Genomic DNA, 17,041 nt, shown 5'->3' with positions numbered 1-17,041 from the left:
CCAGCCAGATGGGCGGGGTACAAACTATTATTATTATTATTATTATTATTATTATTATTATTATTATTATTATTATTATTTTGTGATTTTATGTCGTAACCACTCTGAGACCTGCGGGTATAGGGCGGTATACAGATTGAATAATAATTTATTTATTTTTTAAACTTGGCTCTTAAATTTCCAAACCTCTCTACACTGCACGTTCTTCCGAAGCCAGAAATCAGAAAGATTATTGCCACCTGCAGCCAGACATATCCCTTTCCTCCAAGTTAACGAATCTGGAGGGCCAGTGTTAGCGTAGTAGAGCGCCAGACCTGGCAGACCAGGGTTCAAATCCGCACTCGGCCATGAAGCTCACTGGGTGACTCAGCCTAGCCCACCTCACAGGGTTGTTGTGAGGGTGAATAAATAAAAATAAAATAATAATAATGTAATAAACAATATGTTGAAATATTATCACCATTATAATTATCTGCTGTAGTAATAAGGATGTGATAAATGAGGAGCGTGAGGACCACGTATATACCACCTTGAGCACCTTGGAGAAAAAGGGCGAGATAAATGCAATTAGGAAAAACGACTCGCACTCAATATTTTGTAGAGCCCTCGCTTTTTACCAGGCTTTTAAGCTTCCTGATAGAAGACAGAAGTTTGGTTTAAAATGCTTTGAAGGAGACACGTTCTTCAGTATACCTTGAGATATGTGAACCAACCCACTTTCCCCCTGCTCTGCTTCCTTTCCAGATCAGAGGCTACAACCCCAGTTATTCATTCAAAAGGTAAAGGTAAACGGACCCCTGGCCATTAGGTCCAGTTGCGAACAATTTTGGGGTTGCGGCACTCATCTTGCTTTACTGGCCAAGAGAGCCGATGTTTGTCCGCAGTTTTTCCAGGTCATGTGGCCAGCATGACTAAGCCGCTTCTGGCGAACCAGAGCAGCGCACGGAAACGCCGTTTACCTTCCCGCCGGAACGGTACCTATTTATCTACTTGCACTTTGATGTGCTTTCAAACTGCTAGGTTGGCAGGAGCTGGGACCGAGCAACGGGAGCTCACCCTGTCAAGGGGATTCGAACCGCCGACCTTCTGATCGGCAAGCCCTAGGCTCTGTGGTTTAGACCACAGCGCCACCCGCGTCCTTCCAGCAAAAGCAGGAACAGGCACCCAGAAGTCATACCACTCACCTTCTGGTCTGCTGGCCAAGCCGAATACAAAATCTCTGCCCGAGTCAAGTGAAGGTTGTGATTCTGGAGATGAGTGCGAATGAGCCTGGGCTGTTTAAAAGAGCGACGCTGGATATCTCGCGATTTGAATTAGTGTTGCGGGGCAGGTGTGTGTGTGTGTGCGCGCGTTCTGAATGCGAACCGAATCCCAGCTCCTTTGCATACTTTGTCCTCCTAACTGCAAAGGCAACAGGAGATCTCCGTCCTCTCTATGCAAATCCTGCACTTCAATAAGAAAGGGAAGAGCCGAGGACGGTTAGCCGGCTTGCCTCTTTGAACAGGACAGCTGCAGGAAACTGGGGATTCACCCGATACTCGATGGCAGCAACGCTCACGCACACGTGTGCCAAACTGGACGTTGAAACAAGCCAACCTGTTCACCGCCCAAACACCATCAGTTGGCCTTGAATTTAGTGACCGGAAAAACTGGGCACGTTTTTGAAAAGTAAGCTTTGCACTCTAATGCAACACGCCACCGTTAGATCTTCGCCCGTCACCGGTGTGTTCTGAGGAGTGCACCAGGTTGGCAAAGGCTGGGCGAAAGGGTACGAGAAAGGCCTTCTGTTATGTACTGAGTTGAATAGGATCCAAAATGCACCAGTCTGATTGGTCCTAGAACAATAGGATTGATATTGCAGCAGTCTGACTGGTCCCAGAACAATAGGATTGAGATTGCAGCAGTCTGATTGGTCCGCAGGAGCCACCCAATCCAGCTCCAGGTGGAAGTGAATCTGCACTCCGATTGGCACACAGGAGTATCCCAGAATTAGCCAATCACGTGGGGCCCATTGTGTAAATAGTGTATATAAAGCAAACGTTTTGGGGGAACTGCATTCCTCACTACTATGAGCTGAATAAAGAGCATGAAATTCACACTGGACTCCGAGTATATTTCACCTTCCTTCCCACCGCAGAAACGGCCCACTTTGTGAGCAAGCCTGGGAGTGAGGTTGTTTGGGCAGCCTGCTCTCGGTGGGTTTTTCCAGCACTTAGAATCCTAGAGTTGGAAGAGACCCCAAGGGCCATCCAGTCCAACCCCCTGCCAAGCAGGAAACACCACCAAAGCATTCCTGACAGATGGCTGTCAAGCCTCTGCTTCAAGACCTCCAAAGAAGGAGACTCGGCCCGGATGTTTGCAAGCAAACAAATCTCTCCTTTCAAACAGAGCCACATTTCCATGTCTCGCTCAGATTTGAATAAACCCGTTTCCATGGACAGCTTTCTGAGCAGTTTGATTTTATGCAGCCAACTCTCTCTCTCTCTCCGATTTTGATTAACAAACCATGCCGGAGAGTTCAACCGAGGCCTTACCTTTCCGGTATCGCTAATCAGGAGTTGCTGCAGAAAGTTGCCGTGGGAAGGGCTCCTGAACAGGGTTCCAGACAAGCAATTTTCCGGGAGATTCCATTCCGTCCCTCACGCCTCCCATTTCCGTATCTATTCCATAACTATTCCATATTTCCATCCACTACTGAGTTAGGTTCAAGAGCCTTGTATTAATTTAAAAAGCGCCGAACAACTTCAGCCAGCCCTAACTGGGGGAACTGCCTAAACCTTTATATCCCCGCTCAATCACAGAGATCGTCTGCAGGACCATAACTGGTCGTTCCCCGTGTTGGCGTGGCTCATTTGACAACAAGAAGGAACCAAGACTTCAATGTCAGTGGGCCCCGCCCTGTGGAACTCTCTGCCACTAGATTCAGCAGGAGCCTTCCGTTTTGACTTTTAAATGCTTGCTGAAAACTTTTCTATCCCAGCAGGCTTACGCATGCAGTTGAGAATACATTGTACCTCCATAGTGAATAGTGATCTTAATTTTTAATACTTTAAATCTACTGTATAGATTTACAGGTGAAACTTGAAAAATTAGAATATCGTGGAAAGGTTAGTTTCTTTCAGTAATTCAACTTAAAAGGTGAAACTAATATATGAGATAGACTCACGACATGCAAAGCGAGATATGTCAAGCCTTTATTTGTTATAATTGTGATGATTATGGCGTACAGCTGATGAGAACCCCAAATTCACAATCTCAACTTGGGGGTTTTCATCAGCTGTGCGCCATAATCATCACAATTATAACAAGCAAAGGCTTGACATATCTCGCTTTGCGTGTCACGAGTCTATCTCATATATTAAACTCCAGTAGCTAATGAAAACAGTTGCTTACATCAATGGACTTTTCCACGATATTCTAATTTTTCAAGTTTCACCTGTATGTATGTTTGTTGTAAACTGCTTTTATATGTTTTAAGAGGTAACGAAAATAAATAAAGGAAATAAATGTTTTCCTCTCAACGGTAGGTCTTCAGAACATGGAAGAGCCCTCCTGCAGGATCATACCCCCCCCCCCAGCCCAGTCCTAGTCAGCTGCTAGGAATGTAGAAAGCTACCAAGTCAGACCATGGCTCCATCAAGTTCAGTACTGTCTACACTAACTGGCAGCAGCTCTCCAGGGTTTCAAAGATCGTTCCCAGACCTACCTGAAGTTGGCTCTGCAATGCTGCACCGTTGAGTTACAGCCCCCTCCATGTGCATAACCACACATTCATGTAAAGTCCATAAGCAGGATATGATTCCTGCTTGTGCAACAGGACTTCACCTTCCATTCTCTCTCTCCCCCCCCCCCAGCTCTCTATGTGCCCCCATACCGTATATACGTGAGTATAAGCCGACGCAAATATAAGCCGAGGCACCTAATTTGACCACAAAAAACTGGGAAAACTTATTGACTTACGTATAAGCCGAGGGTGGGAAATGCAGCAGCTACTGGTAAATTTCAAAAATAAAAATAAATACCAATAAAAGGCTTGGAAAGAAAGGGTCTCTTACAGGGAGGGCTCAGGGGGTAAGGGGGCATATTGTGGGTACATTTCAGGGGGCAAGGGGAATATTCTGGAATGGATTAAGGGGGAAGGGGGCAGATTCTGGGAAGGTTTCAGGGTGGGTGGGGCATATTTAGGGAGGGCATGAGAGGCAAGGGGGCATATTCTGGGAAAGTTTCAGGGTGGGCAGTTTCTAGGGTGGGCAGAGCTGGGATGGGCAGGGGTTAAGAGGGAAGGCTTGGAAAGAAAGGGTCTCTTTACAGGGAGGGCTCAGGGGGAGGGGGCATATTCAGGGAGGAATTAAGGGGGGAGATTCTGGAATGGATTAAGGGGGAAGGGGGTTGATTCTGGGAATGTTTCAGGGGTGGTTGGGGCATATTTAGGGAGGGCATCAAGGGCAAGGGGGCATATTCTGGGAAAGTTTCAGGGTGGGTAGTTTCTAGGGTGGGCAGAGCTGGGATGGGGGAAGGGGTTAAGAGGGAAGGCTTGGAAAGAAAGGGTCTCTTTACAGGGAGGGCTCAGGGGGAGGGGGCATATTCAGGGAGGAATTAAGGGAGCAGATTCTTGTAAGGTTTCAGGGGTTGATAGTTTCAGGGTGGGCAGTTTCTACAGTGGGCAGAGCTGGGATGGGCAGGGGTAGAGCAGGCACAGGATCATAGAGTCTCAGCGCAGTTTCTACAGTGGGCAGAGCTGGGATGGGCAGGGGTAGAGCAGGCACAGGATCATAGAGTCTCAGCGCAGTTTCTACAGTGGGCAGAGCTGGGATGGGCAGGGGTAGAGCAGGCACAGGATCATAGAGTCTCAGCGCAGTTTCTACAGTGGGCAGAGCTGGGATGGGCAGGGGTAGAGCAGGCACAGGATCATAGAGTCTCAGCGCAGTTTCTACAGTGGGCAGAGCTGGGATGGGCAGGGGTTAAGAGGGAAGGCTTGGAAAGAAAGGTCTCTTTACAGGGAGGGCTCAGGGGGAGGGGGCATATTCAGGGAGGAATTAAGGGGGGAAGTTTCTGGGAAGGTTTCAGGGGTGGGTAGTTTCAGGGTGGGCAGTTTCTATGGCGGACTGAGCTGGGATGGGATGGGGGCAAAAGCAACAGGCTCTCTGGGGCTGAGCCGGCTCGCGCGCCTGCTCGATACTTGTCCTCCTCCTGCTCCCGCTGCCCCGTCGCTACCTCTGTTCCCCTTGGGGAGAAGGGACGGGAGGGGGAGGAGGAGGAGGCGATCCTCGCGCAGAGCAGGCACAGGAGGAGGGATCAGAGAGCAGGCACAGATGGGGGATCGGCAGGGCAGGGGAGACAAGCAGCAAGAAAGGATCCCTTTCTTGCCGCTTGTCCCTTTGCAGCCGCCCGCATCACTTGAGTATAAGCCGAGGGCGGCTTTTTCAGCCCAAAAAATGGGCTGAAAAAGTCGGCTTATACTCACGTATATACGGTAAGTCTCTTCTACAGGGTTGGGAGCAGATCTGGAGCAGATCTGGGAAGCATGAAGGGGGATGAGAGGAAGTCTGCTCACTCGGCAATGGGTCCCACCCAATCAACACACACACACAGACACATTCTTTTCAAAAACTAATACAATTTTATTAATTCTCAAAACCAGGAAAAAAAACAGCAAACGTTTTAAGAACCGCTGTTGCAAAGCAGCGTTCGCACTCACACCCGCAGACAGACGAGAAAGCGCCCATAAGAACTCGCAACACCTGCTTCTCCTCCTACTTCCCTCATTCTTATAAAGAACGTTTTTTTGTAAGAGGTCCCTGGGAAAAGCTAAAAACAAGTTGTCAGTATTTGCTTCGAGGGAAAAAAATGGGGGTGGGGTGGGGTGTACACAGGAAAGAGAGACTAGAGTTATAAACCCTAATCCGTTCCCTTTTTGACTGCTGTTAACTCCTCAGGAGTCACACGGAAATTAATGGGCAAGTTCTCTTGACCTCAGCGCTGCAATAAAGTTTGTTTGGGGGCGGGGCAGATGTATCCCTTGCCTGGGGCGATTCAGGCGACATCCGCCTTGTGGGTTTCCTCCAGCTTCTTCTGGACCATGTTCAGCAGCGAGTCGGAGTAATGCTTCAAGAGAGAGCGGGTCTCGCTGTCCTGAAGGCGCTTCAGCCAGGGCGACGGGCTGTCTGTGGCCGTTGCCACGTCCGCGTTGTTCCTGACGGCTCGGGAGTCCAGCTCCCTTTTCATCCAGGAAAAAGTGCTAGCCAGCTGGTTCTTTATGTGGAGAAGCTCCTCCTCGGTGGAGTGGCTGCAAGATGTCACCTGCACAGCAAAAGGAAGAACGCTTTCACAGCCAGGATTCGCACCCGTGACCCAAACTGGGCTGTGACAAGGATGCCAGGGACACACACCGCCACAGTAGTACCCCACGGCCCAATATAAACCACCCCCTAGATATCTGACACGATAATCTGATGACCAAAAAAAAGTAGATTGAGAAGATTTTTTTTTTTTAAAAAAAAGTTCTTACGTTTGCTGCCTTTTCCTATATCTTACCTGATCGTAAAGCTGCAAAGTCTCTTGAAACTTGGTGCACAAAGGCTGCAGGTTTATTTCAAAGTTTTTGACCAGGACCTGTGATTCTAAGAACATAACGGGAGAGAGAGATTTCTACATTTGGAGCCTTCCCAGAAGGGGAAGAAGGGAACACGCCCAGCAGCATTCTTCAGTTTCAAAGAAGAACGAGAACTGATCGTATCAACTCGCATTTCTGGAAATCCACCCTACACAGTGACAGTGTCAAATCTACACCCTGCAGCAGCGAATCTTTCTCCACAACAGGGAGCAGTAATAGTTTCCGCCTCTGCTATATGACAAACCTGCTGCAAACATTCCAGAAAGTTTCCTACCTGAGGCGCTGAATGTTCTGGCATCAAGATTTTCCTTCAGCTCACAGTTGGTTTCTTCAGAAAGTTTCTAAAGCAGTTACATTACAGGCTGTTAGAAACCGAATCCCTGGGCTGCAAGTTTAAAAGCATTGCCGATGTCCAAAACCCAAATCTCTCGGTCCCTTCCTTGCCTGCAAAGTAACTAGCCACCATTTCACATGCATCAACTCTGAGGCCTGAGAGTTTGGGTATTTCAGCAGGCTACAGAGATGCCAGTGCAGCATTTGCCAACCTGGTGCCCTCTGGAGGTTCTGGACCACAACTCCCATTAGCCACAGCCAGTACAGCTGCATTAGTGTAACAAGAAATGCATTGGGAATTCCACACACACTAAATGATAACGGGCAACTCCCAATTAATGCGGGGTTTCTGTTCCAGTTAAACTGGTTTCAAGTCATTTACATTTGCATATGTGGAGGGACCCAGGTGGCGCTGTGGGTTAAACCACAGGGTCTAGGGCTTGCTGATCAGAAGGTCGGTGGTTCGAATCCCCGCGACGGGGTGAGCACTCGTTGCTCGGTCCCAGCTCCTGCCCACCTAGCAGTTTGAAAGCACGGCAAAGTGCAAGTAGATAAATAGGTACCACTCCGGTGGGAAGGTAAACGGCGTTTCCGTGCGCTGCTCTGGTTCGCCAGAAGCGGCTTTGTCATGCTGGCCACATGACCCGGAAGCTGTCTGTGGACAAACGCCGGCTCCCTAGGCCTATAGAGAGAGATGAGCGCCGCAACCCCAGAGTCGGACACGACTGGACCTGATGGTCAGGGGTCCCTTTATGTGGAGGGATCATATCTGTCTAGACGACAGCCTAGTGGGGTCTTTTCCGAGACCACATAACACCGGTCCTGAAAAACCTGCATTGGCTCCCAGGACGTTTCCGAGCACGATTCAAAGTGTTGGTGCTGACCTTGAAAGCCCTAAACGGCCTCAGAGGCCCAGTAGACCTGATGCCCGTGATGGAGGAAGCCTCTCCGTCACCCGGTGCGGGGCGGCGAGGGGCAGGACGAACCGTATCCTCAGCCACTCTACAGCTGGGGGAAGGCAGCTGGCCACCTTGTCACCCCCCAGGGTGGCACCCAGGGCGAACCGCCCCCGCCCCCTATCCATACGCCCCTGCCTTAAGGAGTGCCTCTACCCGCCATCGTTCAGCCCAGACACTGAGGTCCAGCTCCGAGGGCCTTCTGGCGGTTCCCTCCCTGCGAGAAGCCAAGTTACAGGGAACCAGGCAGAGGGCCTTCTCGGTGGTGGCGCCTGCCCTGTGGAACGCCCTCCCAGCAGATGTCAAAGAAATAAACAACTACCTGACGTTTAGAAGACATCTAAAGGCAGCCCTGTTTAGGGAAATTTTTAACGACTGATATTTTAACGTATTTTTTTAATCTTTTGTTGGATGTGGCTGGGGAAACCCAGCCAGATGGGCGGGGTATGCATAATAAATTATTATTATTTTCCATTGTGGCTACCAGAGATCTTTTAACTGAGATTCCCTTCTTCCTGCAGAGCCCCTGTTCCGCTGCCACTGAGTCGTGGCTGTGCCCAATCTTCATAGAAGGGCTTGGAGACAAGACGTCTGCCAAGATGCAAAAGGTAACGGCTGAGCCCAGTGGCTCATCCTCGACTTAGGCGGTCAACTTGCCTCTGGTTTCTTGTGCTCGTCGGACAGCAGACTCTCCTCTGCCAGTTGGTCTGCAGCAGCGGCCTGAGACTGTTGACGGACCCTCGGAAGAAAGGCAGCTGCAAACCTGTGTGAAAGGAACACAGCCGTTCAGATTGTTCTTTCATGAATGGAGGGTTTAAAATATAGGTATATATCCGCCAACCTGCTGTTTTTTTGGCAGCTGGAGAGAAAACGGGTAGATATACTCAGGCGAGGGTTCTGGAACAAGGCAGCCTCCTCCTCTTCCTCTTCGGGTGCCTTCAGATCCTTTAGGCAGCCATCAAACTTTTCTGCATCAAAAAGGGGAGACCAAGAGGGAGCTTTTCTCAAGTCCTTGACACAGCCAGTGTGGACTAGGACCTGGAGACCAGGGTTCAAATCCCCACCCGGCCATGAAGCTCAGTGCGTGGCCTTGGACCAGTCACTGCCTCTCAGCCTAGCCTACCTCACAGGGTTGTTGTGAGGATTAAATGAGGAGAGGGAGAACCAGGCACCCCACCTTCAGATCCTTGGAGGAAAAGGTGGGAGATAAACACAGCAGCAGCTGAAAAGGGAATACTGTCAAACACACCCGAGGCAAATGACCTCTAATCTGCCGTCAAGCTGCCAATCGCCTGCCAAAGGGTCGGCTACTTAGTTGGTGAATCAGAAGAACAGCACCCTGAGAAATTGCCCCTCCGGCTGTGCCCATTAGGCAAGGGGTTCTTGCTTATGGGAAGAGCAGAGCCGCTGTGCCGTTCGGCTCATTGCCGCAGCTCTCGCCTTACCTTCAGTCTGGGCATCAGCCAGCGTCTCAAAGTGATTCCGGAGGTATTTCTCTTGCTCGGGGGTTTGGGGCAAAGAGCTGGTCTGCTGGGAGTTCTCATCCACGTCGGTCATTTCCGCTTCTGCCTCCGAAACTGCAGCGTCCAATTGGCACGTTGTACAAAGCCAGGGCCAGGGGGAAGGAAGGAAAGAAAGAAAGAAAAAGCTCAGAGGCGAGCTCAGTCTGCAGACTACAAAGCCATTCTGGATTCTGCGCAAAGCACTGGCTTCTTCTCCCACCCAAATCTCCTGAATGATCTGGCACATGAATGAACCAGAAGCCAGTGCTTAAACTCAGAGCTGCGGGTTCAAGACTCACATTGGGCAAAAGATTCCTGCATGGCAGGGGGTTGGACTAGATGACCCTCAGGGTCCCTTCCCATTCTACAATTCTATGCTTCTCCTCCTCTCCCTGATTCTCCCTTTCTTGCAAACACACACCTCATTCCCTACAGCTGACTTATAGAGGGTGTGGGAAGGTCTCATCCTGTAACTTTAAGTCCCTTTTTCCTTAGCTGCTGCCTTTCATGCAGGATCTTTTTTGGGGTGGGCTGTGGCCCCTGTGACAGCAGATTCCCTTCCCGCTGCCCCTCTACCAGCCCAATTTGTAGGGTGCGGACAGAGGCCGAGACAGGCTGCATACCCATCATCTCTTCTTGGGCACAGCAGACAGCTCCCCCCTCACATGCACTTGGGGGTTCAAGGGCCAGGTCTTCCTGCTTCATTGGCCCCTGGAAACTGGCACTAATTGGGCAGGGGTGGAGGCACAATGGCCAACTGAGTGGTGAGAGTCCTTCTGCAGCTCAAGCACCAAAAAATATCCCAGATGTGAGCAGGAATAATCGTCCTTCAGGCTACCTTCTTGCTGGTGGCTGAAAGCAGAGACCTCTGAATCTAAGGATGTCACAGAGTAGATTTTGTCTGGCAGCTTCTCCTTGGTGTTTGCCTCTTCCTTCTGGTATGCCGGCTGAAGGAGCAGCTCCTTCATGTAGCTCCTTTAAAGGAAGGGGAAAAGTGGAAGTGGAGGGGTGGAGAGAAAAGCATTCATTCATCAGTTCAAGCTTCTTTCAAAATTTCAAGGGCAGAGGGCCCCAGGTGTGCCCTTGAGATGTCTCCAGCCAAATCCAAACCAGATCAGGCTCTCCCACTCTGTAAGTCCTGCAGGTCTACCCTAAGCGCATTTACTCGACGGTAAGCCTGCAGAGGAGGAGACTCTTGAGAGTCCCACGGACTGCAAAAAGATCAAACCTATCCATCCTTAATGAAATCAGCCCTGAGTGCTCACTGGAAGGACAGATCCTGAAGTTGAGGCTCCAGTACTTTGGCCACCTCATGAGAAGAGAAGACTCCCTGGGAAAGACCCTGATTTTGGGAAAGATGGAGGGCACAAGGAGAAGGGGACGACAGAGGATGAGATGGTTGGACAGTGTTCTCGAAGCGACTGGCATGAGTTTGACCAAACTGCGGGAGGCAGGAGAAGACAGGAGTGCCTGGCGTGCTCTGGCCCATGGGGTCACGAAGAGTCGGACACGACTGAACGACTGAAAAACAACAAAGCCTGCAGACTTCAAGGGCAGCTCCTCCCAGGCCAGCTTCTGCAGCCCTGAGCGTCCAAGCAAGGACTGACCTTTCGCCCTCTGGGGTCCTGCTGCCACTCTGTTCGGGGCACAGGCTGTCCCCACTGATATCAAGCTCTTCTTTCGCCTCATCATCAGAGGACAGATCTGGCTGCTGGAAATCTTCAATAATGTTGCTGGGGTAGTCCTTGGCCTGGAGGGGAAACCAAAATTAGCCTGTGACCTGCCCCCCCCCCGAAAAGGGAATTAGTCCCTGTGACTCTCCCTTCCAACTTTTTAAGAGGATTCAAAGACAGACAGCAGAAAAGATGGAAGTAAGAAATGTTCTGGAGCCAGAATATTCAAGGGCTGCAAAATAAGTTTAAAGGAGCATGAAAGCTCTCATCGACGGATGACTCCAGGTTCAATCAAACTAAAAAAAAATCACAATGGCTAACTGGAAGATCTGCTTGCCACCTTGTGGAAACCCAAGGCAGCTGCACCCTCCAATAATCTGGTTTTGTAAGAGAACACCTGCCTTGATTGGTTGGTTTGTGTGCTGTTAAGAGCTGGGGAGCAGATGCAGGTTCCGCTGCAAAAAGCCACAAGCCTCCTAGCGCAAGCTCTGCCCGAAATAAGCAAGAGCCACGGAAGCACATCCAAAGTGCAGCCCAAAAGGGAAATATTTCTCCCTGCTTCCCAGGTGGATTGGGGCTCATTGGCACACACACAGCATGCTCCAGGAAGAAGCACCACCCCTGAAAATTAGTTCCAAGCCTTGTCCCTGGGCTTCTATCCCTGGACTCAAAGGACACGGGGTCTGTTTTTCAGACGGAGAGTGTGTGGGGGGGGGGTGCAGGTGGACAGCAAAGTTAAGCCCCTTGTACCAAGTAAACTTTTCTCACCTCCGAGAGCAGCTGATTCAGATTCTGCGGTTCCAGCTCACTGTCATGCAGGGTGCTGTTTTTAATGGGGGTGAAGTAATTCAGGTCTGCATCCAGCATGGTCTTAATGGGCTCTTTGGTGGCACGTTCTGCCCATCGCCCTTGCGGCTGGTAACTCACCCTGGAGTTGAAGGCGCCGGTGTCTGCATTATCTGCCTCTCCGAGCTAGAGAGAGGAAAGTTGAGAGGGTGTGTGTGTGTGTTGGGGGGCGGGCTGTTCTTCATGCCACTCATGTGGTTGGATTAAAAATCACCAAGCCAGAGAACTAATCATGGATGGGTAGATGGCTAGCAGTTGATGTTTTGTAACCCATTCCTAACCTATATTATTATTATTATTATTATTATTATTATTATTATTATTATTTATCATTTCTACCCCGTTCATCTGGCCGGGCCTCCCTAGCCACTCTGGGCAGCTCCCAACAGAATATTAAAAACATGATGAAACATCAAACGTTAAAAACTTCCCTAGGGCTGCCTTCAGATGTCTTCTAAAAGTCGGAAAGTTGTTTATTTCCTTGACATCTGATGGCAGGGCATTCCACAGGGCGGGCGCCACCACCGAGAAGGCCCTCTGCCTGGTTCAAATGCTTCACTTGACTCCTCTGCCTCGATCTGCAGAACATTTGGAGACCCACAGATCACAGTAGAAGCCCCCCCCCCATTTGAATATCAACACACTGAAGAGGACCATTTGCCTCTCTGCAGGACCCGGCAAGATCGGTTCTCATTTTCATCCTAGCCAAGCAAAACTTGCACCAACAACGCAGCCAACTGCTTAACTGTCAAGCTGGAGGACTGGAGCTCCTTTCATTTTTGGAGCAGCATGCAAAAATAACTGCAGTTAATGCTAACCCGGATGGAGGGAGAACCCTTTGTCTCTTAACCATGGGCGACGTTGCTGCCAGTGGCCACATTCGGACACCACGCTAAGCCACGCCACATCTCCAGAGGGAGGGAGGGAGGGAGGGGATGGAAGCTTTTTCAGGTTGGCACAGCACAGAAGCTAAGCCAAACCTGACATGCAGCCAGGCCCAAGAAGTGGAGCAAATCCACCCCTGCTAACACCACCTATTTCATTATTATTTGCCATGCCCTGGCTCAGGACCAAAGGAGCACTTTCTGCAGTATCAGCCAACTCTTGCTTGGAGATCTGCAGGAGAGGCCAGGTTTTTGTGCTGGTGCACATCACACGAGACAGGGCCTTCTCAGTGGTGGCACTCCAGCTATGGAAGTCCCTCCCTCCTGAGGTCAGGTGGTCCTCCCCGTTATCAGATGGCAACTGAAGACCTTGTCGTTCTGACAGACCTTTGGAGCATAATACGAGTGACACCATTTGTATGATTTGATGCCAACTTGCCTGCTGTACTTTGTACTGTGATTTTACGTTTCTTTTTATTCTGCACCTTGGTTGTTAGATGCCCTGGGCAAGATATAGGAAATTAATTATAACAGGAAGAACGGGATTCTATGCCTCATAATCCATAGAATCCTAGAGTTGGAAGAGACCCCAAGGGCCATCCAGTCCGACCCCCTGCCAAGCAGGAAACACCATCAAAGCATTCCTGACAGATGGCTGTCAAGCCTCCGCTTAAAGACCTCCAAAGAAGGAGACTCCACCACACTCCTTGGCAGCAAATTCCACTGCCGAACAGCTCTCACTGTCAGGAAGTTCTTCCTAATGTTTAGGTGGAATCTTCTTCCTTGTAGTTTGAATCCATTGCCCCGTGTCCGCTTCTCTGGAGCACCAGAAAACAACCCTTCTCCCTCCTCTATAGGACACCCTTTCATATATTTGAACATGGCTGTCATGTCACCCCTTAACCTTCTCTTCTCCAGGCTAAACATACCCAGCTCCCTAAGCCGTTCCTCATAAGGCATCGTTTCCAGGCCTTGGACCATTTTGGTTGCCCTCCTCTGGACACCTTCCAGCTTGTCAGTATCCTTCTTGAACTGTGGTGCCCAGAACTGGACACAGTATTCCAGGTGAGGTCTGACCAGAGCGGAATACAGTGGTACTATTACTTCCCTTGATCTAGATGCTATACTCCTATTGATGCAGCCCAGAATTGCATTGGCTTTTTTAGCTGCTGCATCACACTGTTGACTCATGTCAAGTTTATGGTCTACCAAGACTCCTAGATCCTTTTCACATGTACTGCTCTCAAGCCAGGTGTCACCCATCCTGTATTTGTGCCTTTCATTCCCCCCCCCCCCAAGTGTAGTACTTTACATTTCTCCCTGTTCAAATTCATCTTGTTTGCTCTGGCCCAGTTGTCTAATCTGTTAAGGTCATTCTGAAGTGTGATCCTGTCCTCTGGGGTATTAGCCACCCCTCCCAATTTGGTGTCATCTGCAAACTTGATCAGGATGCCCTCAAGCCCATCATCCAAGTCATTGATGAAGATGTTGAATAAGACTGGGCCCAAGACAGAACCCTGTGGCACCCCACTAGTCACTTCTCTCCAGGATGAAGAGGAGCCATTGATGAGCACCCTTTGGGTTCGGTCAGTCAGCCAGTTACAAATCCACTGAATGGTAGCATTGTCTAGCCCGCATTTTACCAGCTTCTTTACAAGAATATCATGGGGCACCTTGTCAAAGGCCTTGCTGAAATCAAGATGGGCTACATCCACAGCGTTCCCTTCATCTACCAGGCTTGTAATTCTGTCAAAAAATGAGATCCAGCCATGGTTAACCAGGTGCCCTCCACCTGCTTTGGATTACAACTCCCATGAGCCCCAGTCAGCTGTGTCGGCCAGGGCTGATGGGAGTTGTAGTCCAAAATACGAGGAAGGTTGGCAATGGCTGAATTAATCCATCTATAAAAAATACCTTTTTTGTAAGAACACATTATTACATACCAGCTTTTTGGCCCACATGGGTAGTTTCCCATTGGTGAGAACGCATGCAGGAGCTGGAGAGAGCAACAGGGGAGGGAGATCGGGGTGAGCAATGGGACAGCAGAGTCAAAACTATTCATACAAGGCACATATATATGAACAAGAAATCCCCCCTTTGCATTTAACACAGAGCAAACGAGAAAATACTGAAAAGCAGAATTGGGTCCCGTGGAAACTTTATCTAGCAACTCCCAGAAACCAAAGCAAGTAGAAATAAGAGGGGTTTTGCTTTTCAAAGTAAAGCAGGGTACAGATTCTCAGCAATGCTTCTGAATAGCAGTCGCTGGAAACTGAAAGAGAGCGCTCTTGTGTTTGTGTCCTGCTTGTGCATTTCGCATTGGGGCACCTGGCTGGACTAGATCGGCCTGATCCAGCAAGTCACTTCTTATGTTCTGAGGTCCTCCCCCACCAAGCTTTGCATCCCAACAAAATATTGCCAGAAATTTTATAGGGGGCAGGGAAGAGAGGACAAAAGAGGTCACCAGGGTCTCCACCTGGGCCTGTCCTGAAACCAGGGGCGTAGCAAAGGGGGTGGGGGGCGGGCCACCCCGTGTTCCATAATGGAGGGGGTGACAAATTATGAAGGAAATGTTTTTTTGAAAATGCCTGCTCCGAAGGTCTTATCTTACTATACTAGGGATTATATAGCTATATATGAAATTTCATGCATATTGGTTAATATCTTGACCCTCCTCCACCAAAATAGCTGTTCACTTGGCTGTTTTCCTATGTCATAAAGGCTGAAATTTCAGTTCAGAGAACGCTTTACTGTTCCCAACCCTAACCCTGTGGAAAGCCATCTAATTAAACTTTAATTTGATTCTGAGATGTTTTTAGGAGGTAATTTAATTCTTGTTCGATTTTATACCAATGTTATGTATCTGATGTTAGCCACCCTGAGCCCGACTTCGGCCGGGGAGAGCGGGACATAAATAAAAGTTTATTATTATTATTACTTGTTATTAATCCTTTGTAAGAAAATATGAAATAATGTAAAACCATTTGTTGCGGGGGGGAATCAGAGTGTGTGTGTGGGGGTTTGACAAGAAATTTTCCGCACCGGGTACCACCTTACCTTCCCATGCCGGGGGGGGGGGACAAATTTTTTTTTGCCCCCGGGTACCAATTTACCTTGCTACGCCCCTGCCTGAAGCAGGATGCAGTTTGATGGGTTTGCTGTGGTTTCTCGCCAAATCACACGCACCCCCTGGGCCCACTCCCTTCCAGCTGCCTTGGGAAGTGTCTCGTGCCTCCATACCTGTATCAGTGACAGCTTTGGGGGGCGTCAGAAGAGCAGCGTCTTCCTCTTCCCTCTCCTCCTCCGTGTCATAGTCAGTCAGGTGTTCAGTCCCACAGGGAGTCGCTTCGCCTGGCAGAGCAATGTAGGGCTCCCCCCTGGAGGAAATGAAGAGTTAGAGGGACAGAGTCACCCCAGTCCCCCCACTGGGAGCAGAGAGCATCACCCCAAGACCGCAGCTTTTCCAGTACCTGACCTGATGAGGCCACACTGGCTCCCTGGCTTTCCTCTGCTGCTGAACTTGATCCAGGTCCATCAGGTGCTGCTTCATGCAGGTGGTAATTTCAGGACTCAGGTGCCAGATAAAGATGCAACTGGAGAGAGGGAAGAGGGCGGAATCAACGGCCTGAAACGTTCCACATCCCTGGTGTGTTTCCTGCTCTCTCTTGCCTAGATCTGAAAAGGCCACACGCATCTGGCAACCCCATCCAGAGGTCCTCTTCCCTTAAAGCGGATTGAGCAATAAACGCACACTCAATGATCCCACTTTCGCAGTTCAAGTTGCCCACCTGTCTCCCGAGACGGTGATCAAATGTTTGCAGTCAAAGGTGAATTTCATCCCGGTAACGACTTCTGCAATATAAAGAGGTTTAAACTTTAGAGTTTAGGTTTAAAGAGAGCCAGTGTGGTGTAGTGGTTAAGAGCGGTGGACTTGTAATCTGGTGAACCGGGTTCGCGTCTCCGCTCCCCCACATGCAGCTGCTGGGTGACCTTGGGCTAGTCACACTTCTCTGAAGTCTCTCAGCCCCACTCACCTCACAGAGTGTTTGTTGTGGGGGAGGAGAGACTTTGAGACTCCTTCGGGTAGTGATAAAGCAGGATATCAAATCCATAGAATCCTAGAGTTGGAAGAGACCCCAAGGGCCATCCAGTCCAACTCCCTGCCAAGCAGGAAACACCATCAAAGCATTCCTGACAAATGGCTGTCAAGCCTCCGTTTAAAGACCTCCAAAGA

General features: G+C 49.7%; 1 protein-coding gene across 1 annotated transcript in view; it reads right to left on the bottom strand.

Annotated features, from left to right (window-relative positions):
- Positions 1-5,871: 5,871 nt before the first annotated feature.
- The window catches only part of WDR62 (WD repeat domain 62), a 33,931-nt gene continuing 22,761 nt past the window's right edge, over positions 5,872-17,041 (bottom strand). Inside the window, exons 18-30 of the mRNA XM_033158822.1 lie at positions 16,596-16,659; positions 16,278-16,400; positions 16,048-16,184; positions 14,751-14,803; positions 11,846-12,049; positions 11,012-11,154; positions 10,243-10,379; positions 9,348-9,479; positions 8,744-8,870; positions 8,560-8,665; positions 6,888-6,954; positions 6,535-6,620; positions 5,872-6,300 (exon numbers count right to left, since the gene is read on the bottom strand). Of these exons, the coding sequence (XP_033014713.1) occupies positions 6,034-6,300; positions 6,535-6,620; positions 6,888-6,954; positions 8,560-8,665; positions 8,744-8,870; positions 9,348-9,479; positions 10,243-10,379; positions 11,012-11,154; positions 11,846-12,049; positions 14,751-14,803; positions 16,048-16,184; positions 16,278-16,400; positions 16,596-16,659 (1,646 nt within the window). The 3' untranslated portion in view covers positions 5,872-6,033. The remainder of the gene's footprint in view (positions 6,301-6,534; positions 6,621-6,887; positions 6,955-8,559; positions 8,666-8,743; positions 8,871-9,347; positions 9,480-10,242; positions 10,380-11,011; positions 11,155-11,845; positions 12,050-14,750; positions 14,804-16,047; positions 16,185-16,277; positions 16,401-16,595; positions 16,660-17,041) is intronic.

The sequence above is a fragment of the Lacerta agilis genome, chromosome 8 (genome assembly GCF_009819535.1).
Source record: "Lacerta agilis isolate rLacAgi1 chromosome 8, rLacAgi1.pri, whole genome shotgun sequence".
NCBI lineage: Eukaryota > Metazoa > Chordata > Lepidosauria > Squamata > Lacertidae > Lacerta > Lacerta agilis.
Note: the sequence above shows the minus strand (reverse complement) of the source record. Positions and strands in the feature narration are given on the sequence as shown.